Source organism: Ursus americanus, chromosome 22 (genome assembly GCF_024610735.1).
Source record: "Ursus americanus isolate L20-20 chromosome 22, mUrsAme1.1.p, whole genome shotgun sequence".
Taxonomy (NCBI): domain Eukaryota; kingdom Metazoa; phylum Chordata; class Mammalia; order Carnivora; family Ursidae; genus Ursus; species Ursus americanus.
Genome location: NC_142148.1, coordinates 11,494,661 through 11,512,026, shown reverse-complemented (window position 1 = coordinate 11,512,026; position 17,366 = coordinate 11,494,661). Strand labels below are relative to the sequence as shown.

General features: G+C 44.9%; 1 protein-coding gene across 5 annotated transcripts in view; it reads left to right on the top strand.

Annotated features, from left to right (window-relative positions):
- Positions 1 to 14,379: 14,379 nt before the first annotated feature.
- SLC9A8 (solute carrier family 9 member A8) overlaps positions 14,380 to 17,366 on the top strand; it is a 69,485-nt gene continuing 66,498 nt past the window's right edge. For 3 of the 5 annotated variants that reach the window (XR_015720890.1, XM_045771564.2, XM_045771562.2), the window contains exons 1-3: positions 14,380 to 14,500; positions 14,948 to 14,995; positions 16,385 to 16,563. Coding sequence is in view for 4 of the 5 variants with exons in the window: in XM_045771564.2 (XP_045627520.2) it covers positions 14,475 to 14,500; positions 14,948 to 14,995; positions 16,385 to 16,563 (253 nt within the window). In the remaining variant the exon portion in view is untranslated. The remainder of the gene's footprint in view (positions 14,501 to 14,947; positions 14,996 to 16,384; positions 16,564 to 17,366) is intronic. The other 2 variants (XM_087853513.1, XM_045771563.2) reach the window with 1 other exon arrangement.

The following is a 17,366-nucleotide window of genomic DNA, read 5'->3' as shown; positions in this document are numbered from 1 at the left end:
CCATGATCACCCCATCTAAGTAGCTCCACCTTCGTCCTGCTTTCTTGCATCACAGCATTTTTCATTACCCAAATTAACTTACTTTGTTTACTTGTTCACTGTTTTTCTCTTCTTGAAGAATGTCAGCTCTCTGAGGGCAGGGACTTTCCTCTTCTTGCCATTACCATGTCCCCAGTGCCTTGAACAGAGTGGCTAAATATTCAATACCTATTTGTTAAATAAATATTCCGTAGTTGGTTCCTTTAGCTGAGCAGTATGAGCACAAAGATCTTTTCAGGGTAATAGATATGGATCTGCCTCAATCTTTGATTCAAATGCATGGAATACTCTTGATTGGTTGGGCCATGTTTGTTTTCCCAAGCCCTGTTGAATAACTGTGAATGAAATAAAAAAGCCAAATGGGGGCTCCTGGGTGGCTTAGTTGGGTTAAGCATCTGACTTCAGCTCAGGTCAGGAGCTCAGGCTCCTGGAGTTGAGCCCCGGGTCAAGCCTGGGTTGGGCTCCCGGTTCAGAGGGGAGTCTGCTTGTCCCTCTCCCTCTCCCTCTCCCTGTGCCCCTCGCCCCACTCGTGCTCTCTCTGTCTCTCTCAAATAAATAAATAAAATCTTTAACTAGAAAGAAGGAAAGGAAGGGAGGGAGGGAGGGAGGGAGGGAGGGAGGGAGGGAGGGAGGGAGGAGAGGGGAAAGAAAGCAAGCCAAACGAACCAGGGGTTGGGTGGGTCAGTACCTCCTTCCCTGCGACACAGAGTAGGGCATGGGGAAGGAGAACCCTCCCAGCCTTTAACAGGCTCATCCTGATTCACAGAGAGAGGATATGAGCAGACATGGGTGACTTCATGTTCAAGCAAGAATTTCCCAGGCAAAAACAGTCCTCAAACGTACAAAGGCAAGGACAAACAAATAATCCAGTGATCACCTCAACATTGAGAGGCAGAGTTGTTTAGTAAGCCCTCTACTCCCAAATGGAATTACTTTTAAAAAGTGTTTCTAATTACAAAAGTAGTATTGGATTGTTATTATTTCACAAATTTCAGACAATACGGAAAAACACGGAGAGTGAAACACAGTCATACTTTTAGAACGTGTTATAAATCATCTCATAGATTTTTTTCAATTCATCAACACGTATTTAAAGCGAATTTGTGCTATTTTTTATTCAATAGTAATCGCTAAAGTTTATTGAGTATCCACAATGCATGTTTTCATTGCTCTTTGTATATTAACTCATGTTACCCTGATATGAGCACTATGTGCTGTGTGATAAGCACTATGATTAACCTCATTTTACAGATGGGGAAACTCAGACACAGAGAGGTTAAGCGATTTAGCCAAGTTCACACAGCTGTAGGTGACCAAGCTGGGGTCTAGCTTCAGGGCCTGTGAGCCTAACTACTCCGTTACACGGTCAAGGCAGAGCACGGGCTTCTTTCAACATCATCACTGATGGTAATATGAGTCACCCTTTTCAGTATCTGCATTTATTCTTCTGTTAATGGATAAATGGGATTTTTCTAATTTTCCCCTATTAGGAAATAGAGAACAATTTCCCTTTTGGTTTTCAAATGAGGTGAGAAAACTGTGGGTAGATGTCACCACAACCAGTATTTCTTTCTTTTTTTCCTTTTCTTTTTTTAAAGATTTATTTATTTATTTTGAGAGAGAAAGAGAGAAAGTGTGAGAGCAGGGGGAGGGGCAGAGGGAGAGGGAGAGAGAGAATCTCAAGCAGGCTCTCCACTGAGCACAGAGCCTGACGTGGGTTCGATCTCGTGACCCTGAGATCATGACCTGAGCTGAAATCAAGAGTCAAAGGCTTAACCGACTGAGCCACCCAGGTGCCCCTCCCAACCAGTATTTCTAATTAAAGAGAAGCAAAAAGGATTTCAGCACCACTTGGAAGCAGTCACCCCATTATGTACACATACAAGGGTTACTTCTATTTGCAAAACATCCATAAAGTACTTATCGTGTGCCAAGCATGGGTCTAAACACTTCAAGAATACGTGTTTGATCCAAAAAGAATATCCTGGAATACATGCTGGGGAAACTGAGGCACTGGGGAGCTAACTTGCCCAAGATGACAAGATGAGGTCATAAGCCCCAGTGCTGGGATTTGAACCCTGGAAGTTTGGCTGCACTGTCTGGGTTCTGAACTCCTATTCTAATGGATCTCTGTGTCTACCCATTGGCCCAGCTGAGCCAGCCAGCCCTGGGGTCCTCAAAGCAAGTCTGCCTTAGGCTGGGGACTGAAAGCACAAGGCAAATTTTTTCCTCAAACAACATCCAGCTCAGAGTTCTTAGGTACTAAGCACGTGCAGGCTCTGCTGTGTTCTATTTGCCCCGGGTGTCCCAGGCTGAGGTCAAGATGGCAGCCTGTCTGCTTTCTCATTTGGAAGCTCTGGGAAGAATCCACTTCCAGATTCATTCAGGTTGTTGGCAGGATTCAGTTCCCTGTGGTTGTAGGACTGAGGTCCCAGTTTCCTCCCTTGCTGTTAGTGGAGGCTATTCTCCCTGCGACTAGAGGCATCCCACACTCCCTGCCCCATGGTTCGTTCCATGTTTTACTTAAGGTGAATATCTTAACTGACCCACAGGTTTGTCTTGAATAAGAACCAAAAGGACAGGGAACCCCCTTAGACACAGGTACTCAATGGGACTTTTCTTTCGTTTCAGTGTTGGTGGGGACCACTGTGCTGGTGTGAAGTGTTGCCTTCTAGAAGAGTTGAACCATGTCTCCTGAGCCAGGAAAGGGTAGACTTCCCCAAATCAGCCCACACACACTTAGCCCATCACCCATCCTAGGGATGTACAAGGGGAGACTTGAAGATTACTGGGGGGGGAACAGAGGTTAGAGAAGGTTTTTCTAGAGAAGGTTTTCTGTGCTGCTCTGTGTATAGCACATGAGAGATGCTTAATCCATATTTAATGACTTATGCGGACACTATTCTAGGTATTGGAGCTCGTGAGAGTTTAATAGAGATGAATAAGGAAGTACGTTTTTAAAAAGAAACAGAATATTATGCTAGGAGAGAGAAGCCAGACACAAAAATGCCATACACATGATTCCATTTCTATGGACTGTTCAGACAGGCAAATCCATGGAGATAGAAAGTAGATTAGTGCTTGCCACAGGATAAGGGGGACAGAATGCTGATGGGCACAGGGTTTCTTGTCGGGGTGGTGGAAATGTTTGGGAATCAGGTATCCTTGATGGCCTCACAACATAACAAATATGCTAAATGCCATTGAATTGTATACTTGGAAATGGTGAAGTTTTATGGTATGTGAATTACATTTCAATAATAATTTAGAAAACATTAAAAAAAGAGAGAGAAACAGCACATATAATGCACAGTGCTATGTACAATGAGGCCAAGAGAGTAAAATGTTGGAAGAGATAATAACTGTTTGGAGCAAGGGGGCAGGGTGGCCCCTCTGAGGGAGTGACAGTGACGATGGGACCTGAATTATGACTAGGAGGCAGTTATAAAAATATCTGGAAGAAGGTAGGTGAAGGATCAGTATGTGCAAAGGTCCTGAGGTGGGGACAAGTTTGGCACATTCAAGGAGCAGATAGGAGAGGGGAGCTAGAGCCCGGTGAGATGGGTGTGATAGAAAAGGTATAAGAGGGGGTCAGACACTCCCATGGGGGCAGGAAGCAGTCCAAACCAGGCCCTGTAGAACACTAAGAAGAGTTTGGGTTTCGTTCTCAGTAAAATGAGGAGCCATGGAATGGTCTGAGCAGGAGAGCAACTTGATCTGATAAATGCTTCAAAAGGGCGGCTTGGACTGCCACGTAAAGCAAATAGCAGGCAAGTGAGAATAGAGGCAGAAAATATAAGCAAGCCCTTTGACACTGTGCCCGAGACTGGAAACACTCAGGAACTGCCAGTCAGCTTTCATAAATTAGCATTATGCCAGCTTGTCATATTTATTTAAAAACAAGAAGTCAAGGCCATGGTTATTTGATACTTCGTATTTGACACTGCCTCACCTTCCTCTTCTGTGAGTCACCAAGCTCTGTCAATTCTTCCTCCCCCGCCCCCCACCCCTTCACTCTTGTATCCTTCCAACTGTCCCCACTTTGCGACCTGGTGACAGATGGAAACACTAGTTTCCAGGCTGCCCCCGGGCATGCCTTTTTTCTTTCTCCCTTATAAAAATATCTTCTTTTCTCTCCTATTTTTTTTACACTGTATATCATTTGCAGAACAAAACTGTTAAAAAATAACAAATAAGCAAAAGGAAAGAAAAATACCCATGATCCACAATTCAGAGATAACCATTATTAAAACAACATTTTAATACATATTATTCCTGTCCTTTTTTTATTATTTGGCTTTAGATTTTATTTGTATCAAGATTATATAGTCACATCAATTGAAGAGTCACATTTTCTAAAAACAGAAATCTCGGGGCGCCTGGGTGGCACAGCGGTTAAGCGTCTGCCTTCGGCTCAGGGCGTGATCCTGGCGTTATGGGATCGAGCCCCACATCAGGCTCCTCCGCTATGAGCCTGCTTCTTTCTCTCCCACTCCCCCTGCTTGTGTTCCCTCTCTCGCTGGCTGTCTCTATCTCTGTCGAATAAATAAATAAAATCTTTAAAAAAAAAAAAAGAAATCTTCACTTTGCACCCTCCTCTCATTTCCCCCTCCCCAAAGACAATCACTTTGACCACTTTTAGCTGACTTTTTGATGTTTAATTCCATATCTCTCAATAACATGCTTCTATTTCCACTTCTAATTTTTTTTTCAGTTTTCAGTATAATCTACTTTCCCACTATAGGATGTGAGGATTCTGCTCTTTCCCTCCCCACACTTGGCCCCAGCAGATAGGCACATCCTTCCCATCCCCGCCATCCTCTCAAGATGGCTGTATGGTAATTTTGCTGAGATCGATATTCACTATTTACATAATTGTGACTATGTAAATGCCATTCACAGCTGAGCTCCACAGTAAACTAGGATGTCCTTTACTTTCCTGCACAACTTTTTATTTTTCCTTGAGTTAATAATTGTCTTATTCCCTATTCCCACCCCAAGCCGATCTAATTTTCTCAGTATTTGTTATCAGTCCAAGTCTGAACTCTTTGCCAGGGTCCAAAGTATCCTCTCAACACCTTCCAAAGCATCAGAAATTCTATCGATTTATCTTCTGGAAGAAATCTCTCTGGAGCCTTCAGTCCTACTGGTATCTGAACTGGTACCTATTGGTACCCAGCCGTCATCTGGGATCTCCATCATCTCCTGGGAATGCTGTTTGTTTCTCTTTTGTGCTGGGTCTCTGCTTCCCGGGTCACGTGTCTTATTCTTCCTTGCCTGATTCCCCCCTTTTGGTAGCATCGCCTTCTGCAGCTTCCTGAGAAAGGGTGTTGAGAAACAGAAATTTTGTGACTTTCCATGTCTGAAAATGTGTTTATTCTATTTGCTCCCCTGATGGTTGTTTGGCTGGGTATGGAATTCTAGGTTGGAAATCCTTTTCCTTCAGAATTTTGAAGGTATTATTCCATCATCTTCTTGCCTCCAAGTTTTGGTTTAGAAGTCCAAAATTGTTCTGCTCTCAATGTTTTACATGTGACCTATCCCCACCCTCTTCTGGAAATTTGTTCTTGGCATTTTGAAATTTCATGATAATGTCCTTGCTATGCTTTTATTTTTAGCCAACATGCTGGGCACTCAGTAAACTCCTTCAGTCTGAAAACTCATGTCCTTTAGTTCTGGAGAATTTTTGTGAATTATTTTATCCATGATTCCTCTGCTTCTGTTTCTCTTCTTTCTTGATAAAATGCCTATTTTTCAGCTGTGGGATTTCTTTTTTATCCTTACCCTAAACATCTTATCCTTTCTCTCTTATTTGCTATCTTTGTCTGTTTGTCCTACTTTCTGGGACAAACTCTCAAACTTATCTTCCAACCCTTTTATTAAATTTTAAAAATTTCTACTGTCATGATTTAATTCCCGTGAGCCCCTCTTTGTTCCTAAAATATTTCTTTTTTATAGCATCTTGTTCTTCCTTCAGGACCGCCCTCTGAAAACTTGTGGGTTTTTTCCTCTTACATTATTTGTGTTTCCTCTAGTTATTTTTCTCTATTTGCTTTAGTCTCAAATTTTCACAAAAGAGTATATCCTCAGGTGTCTGATATTTCTTCATTTTCTGCTCATGTTTAAGTACAGAGAACCAAGAAGGGGATTATTGGGTATGTTGGAAAGGGGGCTGTTGACTTTGAGCTAAAACTGTGAGCTTTGTTAGGAACCCCTGATGTCAAAATATCTTTAGGTGATTCCTCTGAGTCTTGTCAGATTTGCCGGAGAAGACCCTCCCATTCTCCTGCCTGGAATGGAATGAATGGCCTGGTTGGCCCAGTTCTGGAGCCATGTGGGTAGGGACACTGTATCCAACTTGCCTGGTTCCTCTGGATGTGAGTGAAGGGGCCAGCCCTGCAGGTATAGGGAAAAACTAGAATAGTGTATCCCAGCCCGCAGGCCAGAAAACAGCCCACAAAAAGATATTCACATCGAATCCCTGGAACGTGGGAACGCTCTCTATCTTTGAGGCTAAGTTAAGGCTCTTAAGATGAGGAGATAATCCTGGGTTATCCAAGTGGGCCCTAAGCACCATCACAGGCATCCTCATAAGAGAAAGGCATCCTCATAAGAGAAAGAGATCAGAGACATGGAGGAGAAGACAATTTGAAGATGGAGCAAAAAGAGATATGACCACAAGCCAAGGAATGCCAACAGCCACCCAAAACTGGAATCCACAAGGAATGGATTCTTTCTTAGAGCCTCTGGAAGGAGCACAGCCCTGCTGACGCTTCGATTTCAGACTTCCAGGACTGTGACAGAATATGTTTCTATTTGACACCCCACAGTTTGTGGTAATTCGTTACAGCAGCCCCAGAAAGCTGCTGTCGTTAGTAGCGTTCAGGGAATCCCCCACTTTGAATGTCGTGCTTCTGCCCTAAAGCATGCCAGGGTCCACAAGTCCAGACACTCTCCCGTTTTACTATCTCCACAGACTAGACCTCCAACCTCTTACCCGACTACGGGCCCAGTTGCCTAGAATTGGGCGGGGGCTGGGAGCATATGAAAATCTGCTTCTTTTTAGCCAATTTCCTTTATTTCACACCCTCCTCTCCTCCGCCCACCTCCCACTCCCATTTCAATTTTACTTTCAAAGGCACCTGGTGTCACCAATTCTGAGCCTTCTGGAGGATTTTCTGGAGCAGGAGTGTAAATCAGGCTGGCCTGTGGCTTTCCCCTCTGCTGCCTGAGCAATGGATTTTCCCCGTTCTGTTGAGCCATTTAAACTCGCTGGCTTTCTCTTCCCCCAAATGTTCTTACTGTTGTCTCCTTTCCTGTTCTCTAGTCCTTGAGGACTTATGCTTTTAAAAAATTAATCCCTTCATTGCCAACCTAGTGGGGCCTAGAAGTGTAACAGAGGAGAAGCACATCTTGTCGGCCCTCTTCTCCCAAGCTTCAGGGGGCTCATCTTAAAATGGCGCTCCCTGCCTCTGCTGAAATCCCACTTCCTCCTTCCCTAGAGCTCCAGATCTGACTCAGCTCGCCGTTCCCCACGCCAAGAGTGAGACCTGCACACACACAGGAAGCATGGGAATGTTTTTTAATGGATCATCTTCAGCAGTGGTTACCAAGTGTGTTTATCATAAGCAATTGTTGAGGGGAGTGTCCTAGTTTGGTTTGACCAGACATGGGACTGGAGAATTCAGACACCCAAGAAAGAGAAGTCAATATAGGTGTGTTGTCTGTCAATAGATCTTAATTAAAACAATATGTATTAACATAATATATATATATAATATATGTGTATTTATATAATATATAAAATTGAATATTATATATTATCATACATATAAAATCTGTGTGGAAAGCATAAAAATTCTTTTTTCAAAAATTTTATAGTAAATTCAATTTAGTTAACAACGTATTATTAGTTTCAGCAGTAGAATTTAGTGATTTAGGGGTAGAATTTAGTGATTCATCCATGAGCATAAAAATTCTTAAATTCATAGATTTCAGAGTCCTGGTATCTATATGATGTCAACTTGTTCAGCGTTTCCTTTGTAAGCTATATTTTCAGAGTATGTGTTTTTGATTAAAATATAAATAAGAAGAAAGTTATTTTTGGCATTTTCTATTATGCAAAATGTTAATGCTTATGTTTGTCAAAGGTATTCTTTCATTTCCTATGCATTCAGTCTTCTACAGTCTAAAAAAAATGAATATAGAATTTAAAGTATATAATTAATAAGAGTTGCTATATAGATATCAATATTTATACTCTAATAACAAAAAATTTAACTTTTCCATTTCTCCCTGTACCTTAAAAAAATTATTCATGAATTAGATGATGAACTAAATCTCTGTGAAGTCATGGGGTGCCTGGGTGGCTCAGTCAGTTGAACATCCGACTTCAGCTGAGGTCGGGGTCCTGGGATTGAGCTCTGCATCAGGCTCCCTGCTTGGTGGGAAGTTTGCTTTTCCCTCTCCCTCTGCCCCTACCCCCTGCTTGTGCTCTCTCTCTCTCAAATAAATAAATCAATAGAATCTGTAAAAGAAAATAAAAATCTCTGTGAAGTCATAAAAGCAGAAAAATGTTAGTTTATATCACCTGGCAAAAATATAACAAACTTGGAAAGGGATAAAAAAATTTACATAAATACTCAATAAGTAGGAAATTCTAAAACACTCCCTAAGTAAATCCTGTCTCAATGCAGAAACTATGGGGGTGCCTGGCTGGCTCAATTGGTAGAGCATGTGACTCTTGACCATGAGTCATGAGTTCAAGCCCCACATTGGTCATAGAAATTACTTTTTAAAAAAAGAAAAGAAAGGAAAAAGAAACTATAATGAGAGCATCATGGGTCAAAACTCATGAGATACCCTCAAAGCAGATTTTCAAAACAAAATAATACACCTGGAGTTTATATCAGCCATATGTAGGTATGCTGTCAAGCAGGTCACCTCTGCAGGCAGCTTGAGCTTAACCCCATTGGGGAGCTGTGTTTAGAACACACACTGCAGACTTGCCCCACCCACTGGGTGAGGGAGCGGGGGCATTTACCCTCCACTTGTACCAATCGTTGATTGACGGCTGTTCTGGGAGCATTCACTCCCCAGCACAGCGGGCTTGTGCTGTGTTGAGAGGAAGCCTGTGGGCAGCAGTAGAACCCTCCAAGGGGTTATGAGAAGTCACCAGCAGAGTCTGTTATGGGAGAGATCCAAAAAGAAACTCGGATTCTAGCCCCACACCTGAGATCCACGAGGTCAGTGATAGGCCTGGAATCTGTATTTTTTCACAAATTCTCTCAGAAGTATCTGTTGCATCTGATTCCACTGAATTCTACAAGCCCAACCTTTTCATTGCTGCCGAGTAATTCTAGTACCTGTTATGCGCTATGTGGCCAGGGCCAGATTAAAATACTAAAGTTCGGGGCGCCTGGGTGGCACAGCGGTTAAGCATCTGCCTTCGGCTCAGGGCGTGATCCCGGCGTTGTGGGATCGAGCCCCACATCAGGCTCCTCCGCTATGAGCCTGCTTCTTCCTCTCCCACTCCCCCTGCTTGTGTTCCCTCTCTCGCTGGCTTGGCTGTCTCTATCTCTGTCAAATAAATAAATAAATTCTTAAAAAATAATAATAATAAAATAAAATACTAAAGTTCACAGGCGTTGAAAAATTACCCCCAACTCACACATAAATCCACGTGGAGCAATACTAAACAGTAAACATAAAGGGAAGGTCAACGCAGGTTTTCTTTCTCCCATGGTGCGTTAAGAAGAATAATGGCCTCCCAAGACATCCATGTGCTAATCCCTGGATTCTGCAATAGGTTGTGTTACAATGACAAGGGGGAATTAAGGTTACTAATCGGTTGACCTTGAGTTGGGGAGATCATTCTGGATTATATGGATGGGCGCAATGTAATCACAAAGCTCCTCATCAAGGAATGAAGGAAGGAGAGTCAGAGCCAGAGAAGAAGAAATGCCCAAAACAGCGCTTGGAGTGATGTCATCATTGGCTTTGAAGATGGTGGAAGGGCTGCAAGCCGTGGGATGGGGGCAGCCTCTAGAAGCTGGAAAAGGCAAGAAAGCAGATTCTTTCCTAGAACCTCCAGAAGGAATGCCGCCCTGTCGACTCTTTGAGTTTAGCCCCATTCTACTTCTAGCCTACAGAACACAAAGATAATAAATTTGTGTAATTTTAGGAAAATTCCCTCCAATATGTCTCTTGATATATATTTCCTACAGGTTCTTCTTTTCTGATTGAACCCTGAGTGACATACATGGTAACCCCTTTGAGTCCCTTTTAAAAATACATGAATATCAAATTCATTAAAAGTTTTCATTGGGGCTCCTGTTTTGTTGACAGCTTCAGTGTTTTCTAAGCTCTGGGACAAGAGTGATGAACAAGACATCAAGTTTCCACATCTGTAAAACTGGGCTAATCAGAGTACCTCCTGGGGTTATTATACAGATTAAATAAGTCACTGAGCATAATGGGCTTGGAGCTATGCCTGGTACAGAGTAAGGGTTCAAGAAATGTTAGGGGGCGCCTAGGTGGTGCAGTTGGTTAAGTGTCCAACTCTTGGTTTGGGCTCCGGTCATGACCTTGGGGTCGTAGGACCGAGCCCAGCATCGCGCTCCACGCTTAGCACAGAGTCTGCTTGTCCCTCTCACTCCTCCCCTCCTCCCCCCCAACTCGTGCTCACGCTTTTTCTCTAAATTAAACAAATAATATCTTTAAAAAAATGTTAGAAGAGATAAGGAATGGAAGAAAAGCAGAAGAGAGAGACAATTTCCCTGCTTCCAGGCGGCTTAGATCTTATGGGAGGAAACAGGATAAAAAAACTCAGGAAGAAAAAAAAAGGGGGGGAAGGAAAGAAAGGAGGGAGGAAAGGAGGGGGGAAAAATATCTGACCATGATAAGTGCCTCAGAAACACTTATGTTTAAGACTTCCTACGGGGATCAGCGGCCCCCCAGCAGGGGGCAAGTCCAGCCTGCCACCTGCTATCGAATGGCTTGTGAACTAGGAATAGTTTCCATGTTTTCAAATGGTTGAAAACAAGTATTATGAAAATTACAAGGAGCTCAAATCTCAGTATCCATAAAGTTTTATTGGAACAAAGCCACTCTTATTTAAATCATCTATGGTTGCTTTCCCACTGCAACGGCAGAGTTGACTTGTTGCAACAGAGATTGGAATGCCCACAAAACCCAAAATATTTACAGTCTGGCTCTTTACAGAAAAAGTTTGCTGGCCCTTGCTTTAGACTGAGTGGTCAGGGAGGTCCTCCCTGAGGAGGTAACATTAAGCTGAGACTGGAATGGCAAGAAAGAGGAAGGTTGGGGGCAGGAAGGCAGAGAAAACAGAGGACTAAGGACTAAGCTTCTCTCTAACCCTGTAACAGCCTTCCAAAGAGGGGCTCTGTCAAAAATTATGATGGGACTCTGAGGTTCTGAAGGTACAGCGGTGCCCCAGGGTCCCAGAGCCATGGATCCTGAGTTGAGATAGGGAACCAGGACTGCGTGCTCTGTTCCGCCCGGCACAGCACGGCACAGGAGCAGGAACTGCATGTTGAATGGCTTTATTTGCCTTCTTGGGGGTAATGACCTGGGATTTTAGATTCTTTCCCAGGAATAGGTGAGAAGGGCCTGGGATTTGCCCTCAGGCCTGAGGGCAGGTGTTCTACGGACTCCTGCTTGGCAGCAGGCCTGTGACCGTCACGAAACAGGCCCTGATAACAGGATCCGTGGCAAGGGCAGTGGGTGGAATGCCAGGTAGAATAGTGCGGCCCTCAGAGAATTCAGGAAGCAGCTTTCATCCTGAGTGGCCCACAGCTGGCACCTTGATAGAAAAGGTCCCAGCTCCCAGGGGCCCAACTCCAGCCAGGGTCTTCTGAGTCTGGAAGGAGACTGACTCAGAGAGAACCCCACTCTGAATCTTCTACAAGCCAGCTCGTTTCTGCCAGGCTCTGTGATAAAGGAGAGAAGTAGGCTGTTGGCCCCATTTTAGAGCCCCAGAAACTGATTCAGTGGAGAGCAACAGGGAGTACTTGGTAAAAACACAGACTCTGCGTCTGAATCCCAACCTCAGCGTTTCCCCGTGTGTGATTTCAGGCAAGTGGCTTAACTTCTCTGTGCTTCAGTTTATAGATATGATAGTATCTGCCTCAAAAAAAAAACAAAAAAAAAAAACCAGTAAAGAATTAAGGAAACAAAAGCTCAGCACCACGCCTACAGGAAGAACTCAGTAAACATTGGCTGACCCTAAGCACATTCTCTGTTAGCTTTGACAACAGCCCCAAGAGATTCTTGAGTGGCAGAGGATTCTGGGTATGAGCCAGACAGATCTCTCCTCCACCCAGTTCTTCAGGGCCAAAACCTTGAAATCATCCTTGACTCCTCTCTTTCCTTTACACACCACAGTCCCTCAGCAAATCCTGCCTTCAGTGTACACCCAGAAGCCAATCATTCCTGTCACCTCCATGATATCACCTTAATCCAAACTGCCATCAGTTCTCACCCAGATTAGTGCAAAAGCTCCTAGCTGGTCAGGGGGCTGCCCACAGCCCCCCTCCCCACAAGCAGGCAAAGGGGTCCTGATAAAAAGTCAGGTCAGAGCACTCCTCTTCTCAAAACCTTTGTGTTTCCTAACACGTCTAGAGTTAACGCACTCCTTTATTCCACGATCACTTATTTTTGAGTCCCTACTACGTGCTAGGTGCTGCTCCAGGCACTGGAGTTAAAACAGAACAAAACAGACAAAAACCTCTGGACTCAGGAGGGAGGACAGTAAGCAAATGTAAAAGTAAAACACAATATGTTAGGTGTCACGGAGAAAAATAACTCCGGGAAGATTTTGGGGTTTGTTTTTATTTATTTATTTTATTTATTTATTTTTTAAAAAAGATTTTATTTATTTATTTGACAGAGATAGAGACAGCCAGCGAGAGAGGGAACACAAGCAGGGGGAGCGGGAGAGGAAGAAGCAGGCTCCTAGCGGAAGAGCCTGATGTGGGGCTCAATCCCATAACGCCGGGATCACTCCCTGAGCCGAAGGCAGACGCTTAACCGCTGTGCCACCCAGGCACCCCTTATTTATTTATTTTTATTTCAAGATTTTTATTTATTCATGTGAGAGAGAGAATGAGCTGGGAGAGGCGCAGAGGGAGAGGGAGAAGCAGGCTCCCCGCTGAGCAGGCAGCCCAACATGGGGCTCTGTCGCAGAACCCCTGAGGCTGGGATTCAGCTCTAAAATGGGGCTAACCACTGAGCCACCCAGGTGTCCTGCCAGGAGGTTTTAATTTAGGTAGGGGAATGACTGGAGTTTTAAAGGATCACTGCACCGAGCATGTGGCTGACTCAGTCTGAAGAGCCTGTGACTCTTGATCTCAAGGTCTTGAGTTCAAGGCCCATGTTGGGTGTAGAGATTACTTAAATAAATAAAAAACTTAAAAAAAATTTTTTTAAGGATCACTGGGGGTCAACTGTGTGAAAGACCACAAGGAACAGCGGCAGAGCCAGTGAGACAGTTACAGTTTAGACAGCTACAACAGCTGTTACAGGGATGATGGCTTGGACCAGGAAGGAAGTCGCAAAGCCTTGTTCCTTCCTGTATCCCGAACCCCACAGACCACAGCTAGGCACATACAGGTGTCTGAGTATTTATTGACTCAATGAACAAATGAATGAATGATCCAGGCCCATATCATCATCACCTATTTTATTATTTTTTAAAAATTTATTTATTTTAGAGAAAGACAGAATGAGCAGGGGGAAGGACAGAGGGAGAGAGAGAGAGGGAGAGAAGCAGATTGGCAGGTAAACGCAGAGGATGGGGGGTAGGCTAGATCCCACGACCCTGAGATCAGGACCTGAGCAGAAATCCAGAGTCTGAGCCATCTGTGTCTGAGCTCCCCAGGCGCCTATTTTAAAGACAGGCACATAGTCAGAATTCAGTAAGTGTTTACAAATAGAATACTGCACAATTCTGCAAGGCCAGGTGGCTAGTCCTCTTTACAGCGAGGAAAACTGGGGCTCAGACTGAGGAATTATCCCCTGGGGGTCCCTCTGCACGGCCTAGACTAGAAGCTTCCTTCCCAACTTTCGGTGTCAAGTCCTGGACATTGGGTGGAGAGCACTTGCTCTCAGGGTGAGTCACAGTGACCTTACAGGAGTTTCCCTCAAAGTTTCCCCGCCCTGGGATGAAGAAGAGTCGAAACTTCATAGGGCCAGGAGGTCACCAGGCCCAAACTGGCCAAGCGTCCTCAGCGTGCCCCGGCCGGGTCCGCCCACCTTCAGGCCACAGAGACGAAGGGACAGAAGGGCCGCCCTCTCACGGCTGAGGCCCCGCCCCCCGCTTGTCGGCCGGCCTGCGCCTCCAGCGGAAGCCGGAAGCAAAAGCAGTCCCTGCTAGCCCCTGGCTCCGAACTCGGTGGTCTTGGAGGCTCCGCAGAATGGGGGAGAAGATGGCGGAAGAGGAGTGAGTGGGCTTTTCCCGGGCGGCGGAGGCGGCAGGGCTGGGCCCCGGCGGGTGACAGCGAGCGCCTCAGGCCGCCCTCTGGCCTTGAAAGGCGGAGCTCTTTGTGCCGGTTGGCCAGGACTGACCATGCCGGCGCGAGCGAGGAGGGCGGGAGGGACGGGCCTGGGCCCACCCGGCGCTGTAGCCTCCTTGAGGTCGGATCCTCGTGCAGGGAATCCACGGCCCAGGGCAGGCCTCGAAAGCCGTCTGGCGGAAACCGAAACCCAAATTCCACTTTCCCATTTTCGGTCTTCTGATGATCAGGGAGAGCTCCGCCGCCTCCTCCAGGAAGTCCCCCACCCCCTGTTTAGCCAGTCTCCTTTTCCACTGTAACGGTCATTTTTCGCATCTGTCTCCTCTACCGAGTTTCATTCATTCGTTAACTGTTGGCCATTTACTCTGTTCCAGGCCCTGGGCACATAGTAGTGAAGGAGGCCGACCAGGAGCCGCCCTCAGGTAGTTTCCATTCTAGTGGGGAAAGACCATAAGTAGGCAAGATGATTTCAGAGTGCTAAAAGAAAATGGAAGTATTAAGATGGGAGAGTCCTGTTAGGAAGAAGTGAGGGGCCCGCCGAAACTTTAGTGAGGAGAAGGAGGGGTAGGAGAGGGAACAAGCAAATGCAAAAGACTGGGATCAAAGAGCTTAGCGTCTTTGAGGGACCGAAAGAAAGGCAGGGTGGCTGGAATATAAAGAGCGAAGGGCTAGCTGTACAAGATGAAACAGAGACGGAGGGGGCGCCTTGTGTCCTCTAGGTACTTACAAGGAAGGACCACTCTTTAGTCCATCTCCATATCTGCTGGGCACAACCTATTGCATGTTATAGATGCCCTATCTATGTGAACTGGTTTGTAAAAATTAAGAAGAGACCCCCATGGTTGAAATCTGACTCCCTCACCTGACATCTTTTCAGATACGTATCTTGGCGAGCTGGGTGGTCATTTCATTTTGTCTTTTTATTTACTCAGCATATGCTGTATTGTGGACACCAAACTGGGCCTCAGCAACACAAAGCAAAAGAGGTGGTATGGCCCAGTGATTTCAAGTTTAGTCTCAAACTTGGTTAGCTGAGATATTGACCAGGTTATGCAAACTCTCTGAGCTTCAGTTATTCATGGGTAAAAAATGGAAAGGAATAGTCCCCACCTCAGGCCTGGTATGCCTATTAAATGAGAGGTGGTATGTTATCTAGTCCCTGGAGTGAAGCATTTACTCAATAAACATGAGCTGTTATAATCACACTTGCAATGATTATTATATGAATATTGCACTGGTTTACAATCCCACCGCAAAGTGAGGAGAGAGCGCTGAACATAAGAAGTGGGGTGGGTGCAGTATTACAGAGGACGGTACATTTGATCCTTTAGAAATCTGAAGGATTTTGTAAAGGGGGTGGGGTGTTCCAATCAGATCAACAATTGGGTAATTTCGGGTGGCTTCTTCAACTTGCTATAATTCAAGGAAAAGAATGTAAACGGGAGAAATAAAGGCGCCAATTAAATAACATTGGATTTTGGAATGTGATGAGACTTCAATTTGTCTCCATTTAAATCCACCATCAAATGCCAAAGAGCAGGCAGCATTTTGTTTCTACACTGGCCCTGATTCTCCTTTGTTCCTGTCCTCTGAGTGGCTGTGTTCAGAGCACCTGAAGCCACTGGTACTCTCGTGCCGTGGCAGGCAGGGATTTTCCTGAACCAGTGTCTCTGAAGCCTGCCTGGTGGTTGTAAGACTTGTGAATCCCATCATCCTCTGTGCCAGGTTCTCCTTCTGTTTGTGTATGTGTGTTGATGATACTCAGGGCCCTTTTCCCTTTATCTAATCCTGCTGCTTTTTATGTCCAACAGGTTCCCCAACACAACTCACGAAGGTTTCAATGTCACCCTCCACACTACCCTGGTTGTCACCACGAAACTGGTGCTCCCGACCCCTGCCAAGCCCATTCTCCCTGTGCAAACAGGGGAGCAGGCTCAGCAAGAGGAACAGTCAAGCGGCATGACCATCTTCTTCAGCCTCCTCGTCCTAGGTGAATGTGGAGACACCCTCATCTGCCATCTTGAGTGTCCATGTGTGCTGTCTATAAGGTCAACCCTGTCTAAGCCACCATTTACTTAACATCAGGTCTTCCTTCCATTTGGTTTGACGTAAACACTGAGGGACAATGAGCAGTTCATAACATGACAGGGTACTCCTTTTCCTTTGTAAAATCATCGAGCCTAGCAATTTTGAAGAGCTTTTTTATATAATATCTTAGATGTCATTTGGAAGAAAGAAGGGATTTTTGACCTAGAAAGAACCTTAAACGTCTTCTACTTTAGTGGATTTCCAACCCTGCCCATGAGTGTGTGTGTGTGGGTGGTGGTGGGAGCCGGAGGTGGGCTAAGTCAAATAGGAGGGCATCTGACTTTCTGACCAGAGCAGCATTTTGTCTCCTATTAGGCTTCTGTGTAAATTTTATTTAATTAAAGTTTGTTGCTGAGTAAAAGATCAGACACCCTTTTCCTTACCCTCTGTCTCCCGTTAACCATGGTTATCACTTTTGCCATATCTGTGTACCACCTATGTTGTTGTTCACTTATGTAATATTTTTCTTTGAACAGATTCACTCTCAAAAGTCTTGTTTTGTTTTTCCTTCTCCAGTAATGGGTGAGAAAATTTAGGTCCAGAGGGATTAAGCAATTGACATGCCTGGTTTTGGGGAGAGAGATTAATATTTGGGTTGCCAGACATCAGTCGAGAAGTTTAGGTAAAAGGCGATAACTTAGATGCCTCCTAGAGACTGTACGATTGTTTTAGACCCAAAAAAAAAAAATCCAGTTGAAACCGCAT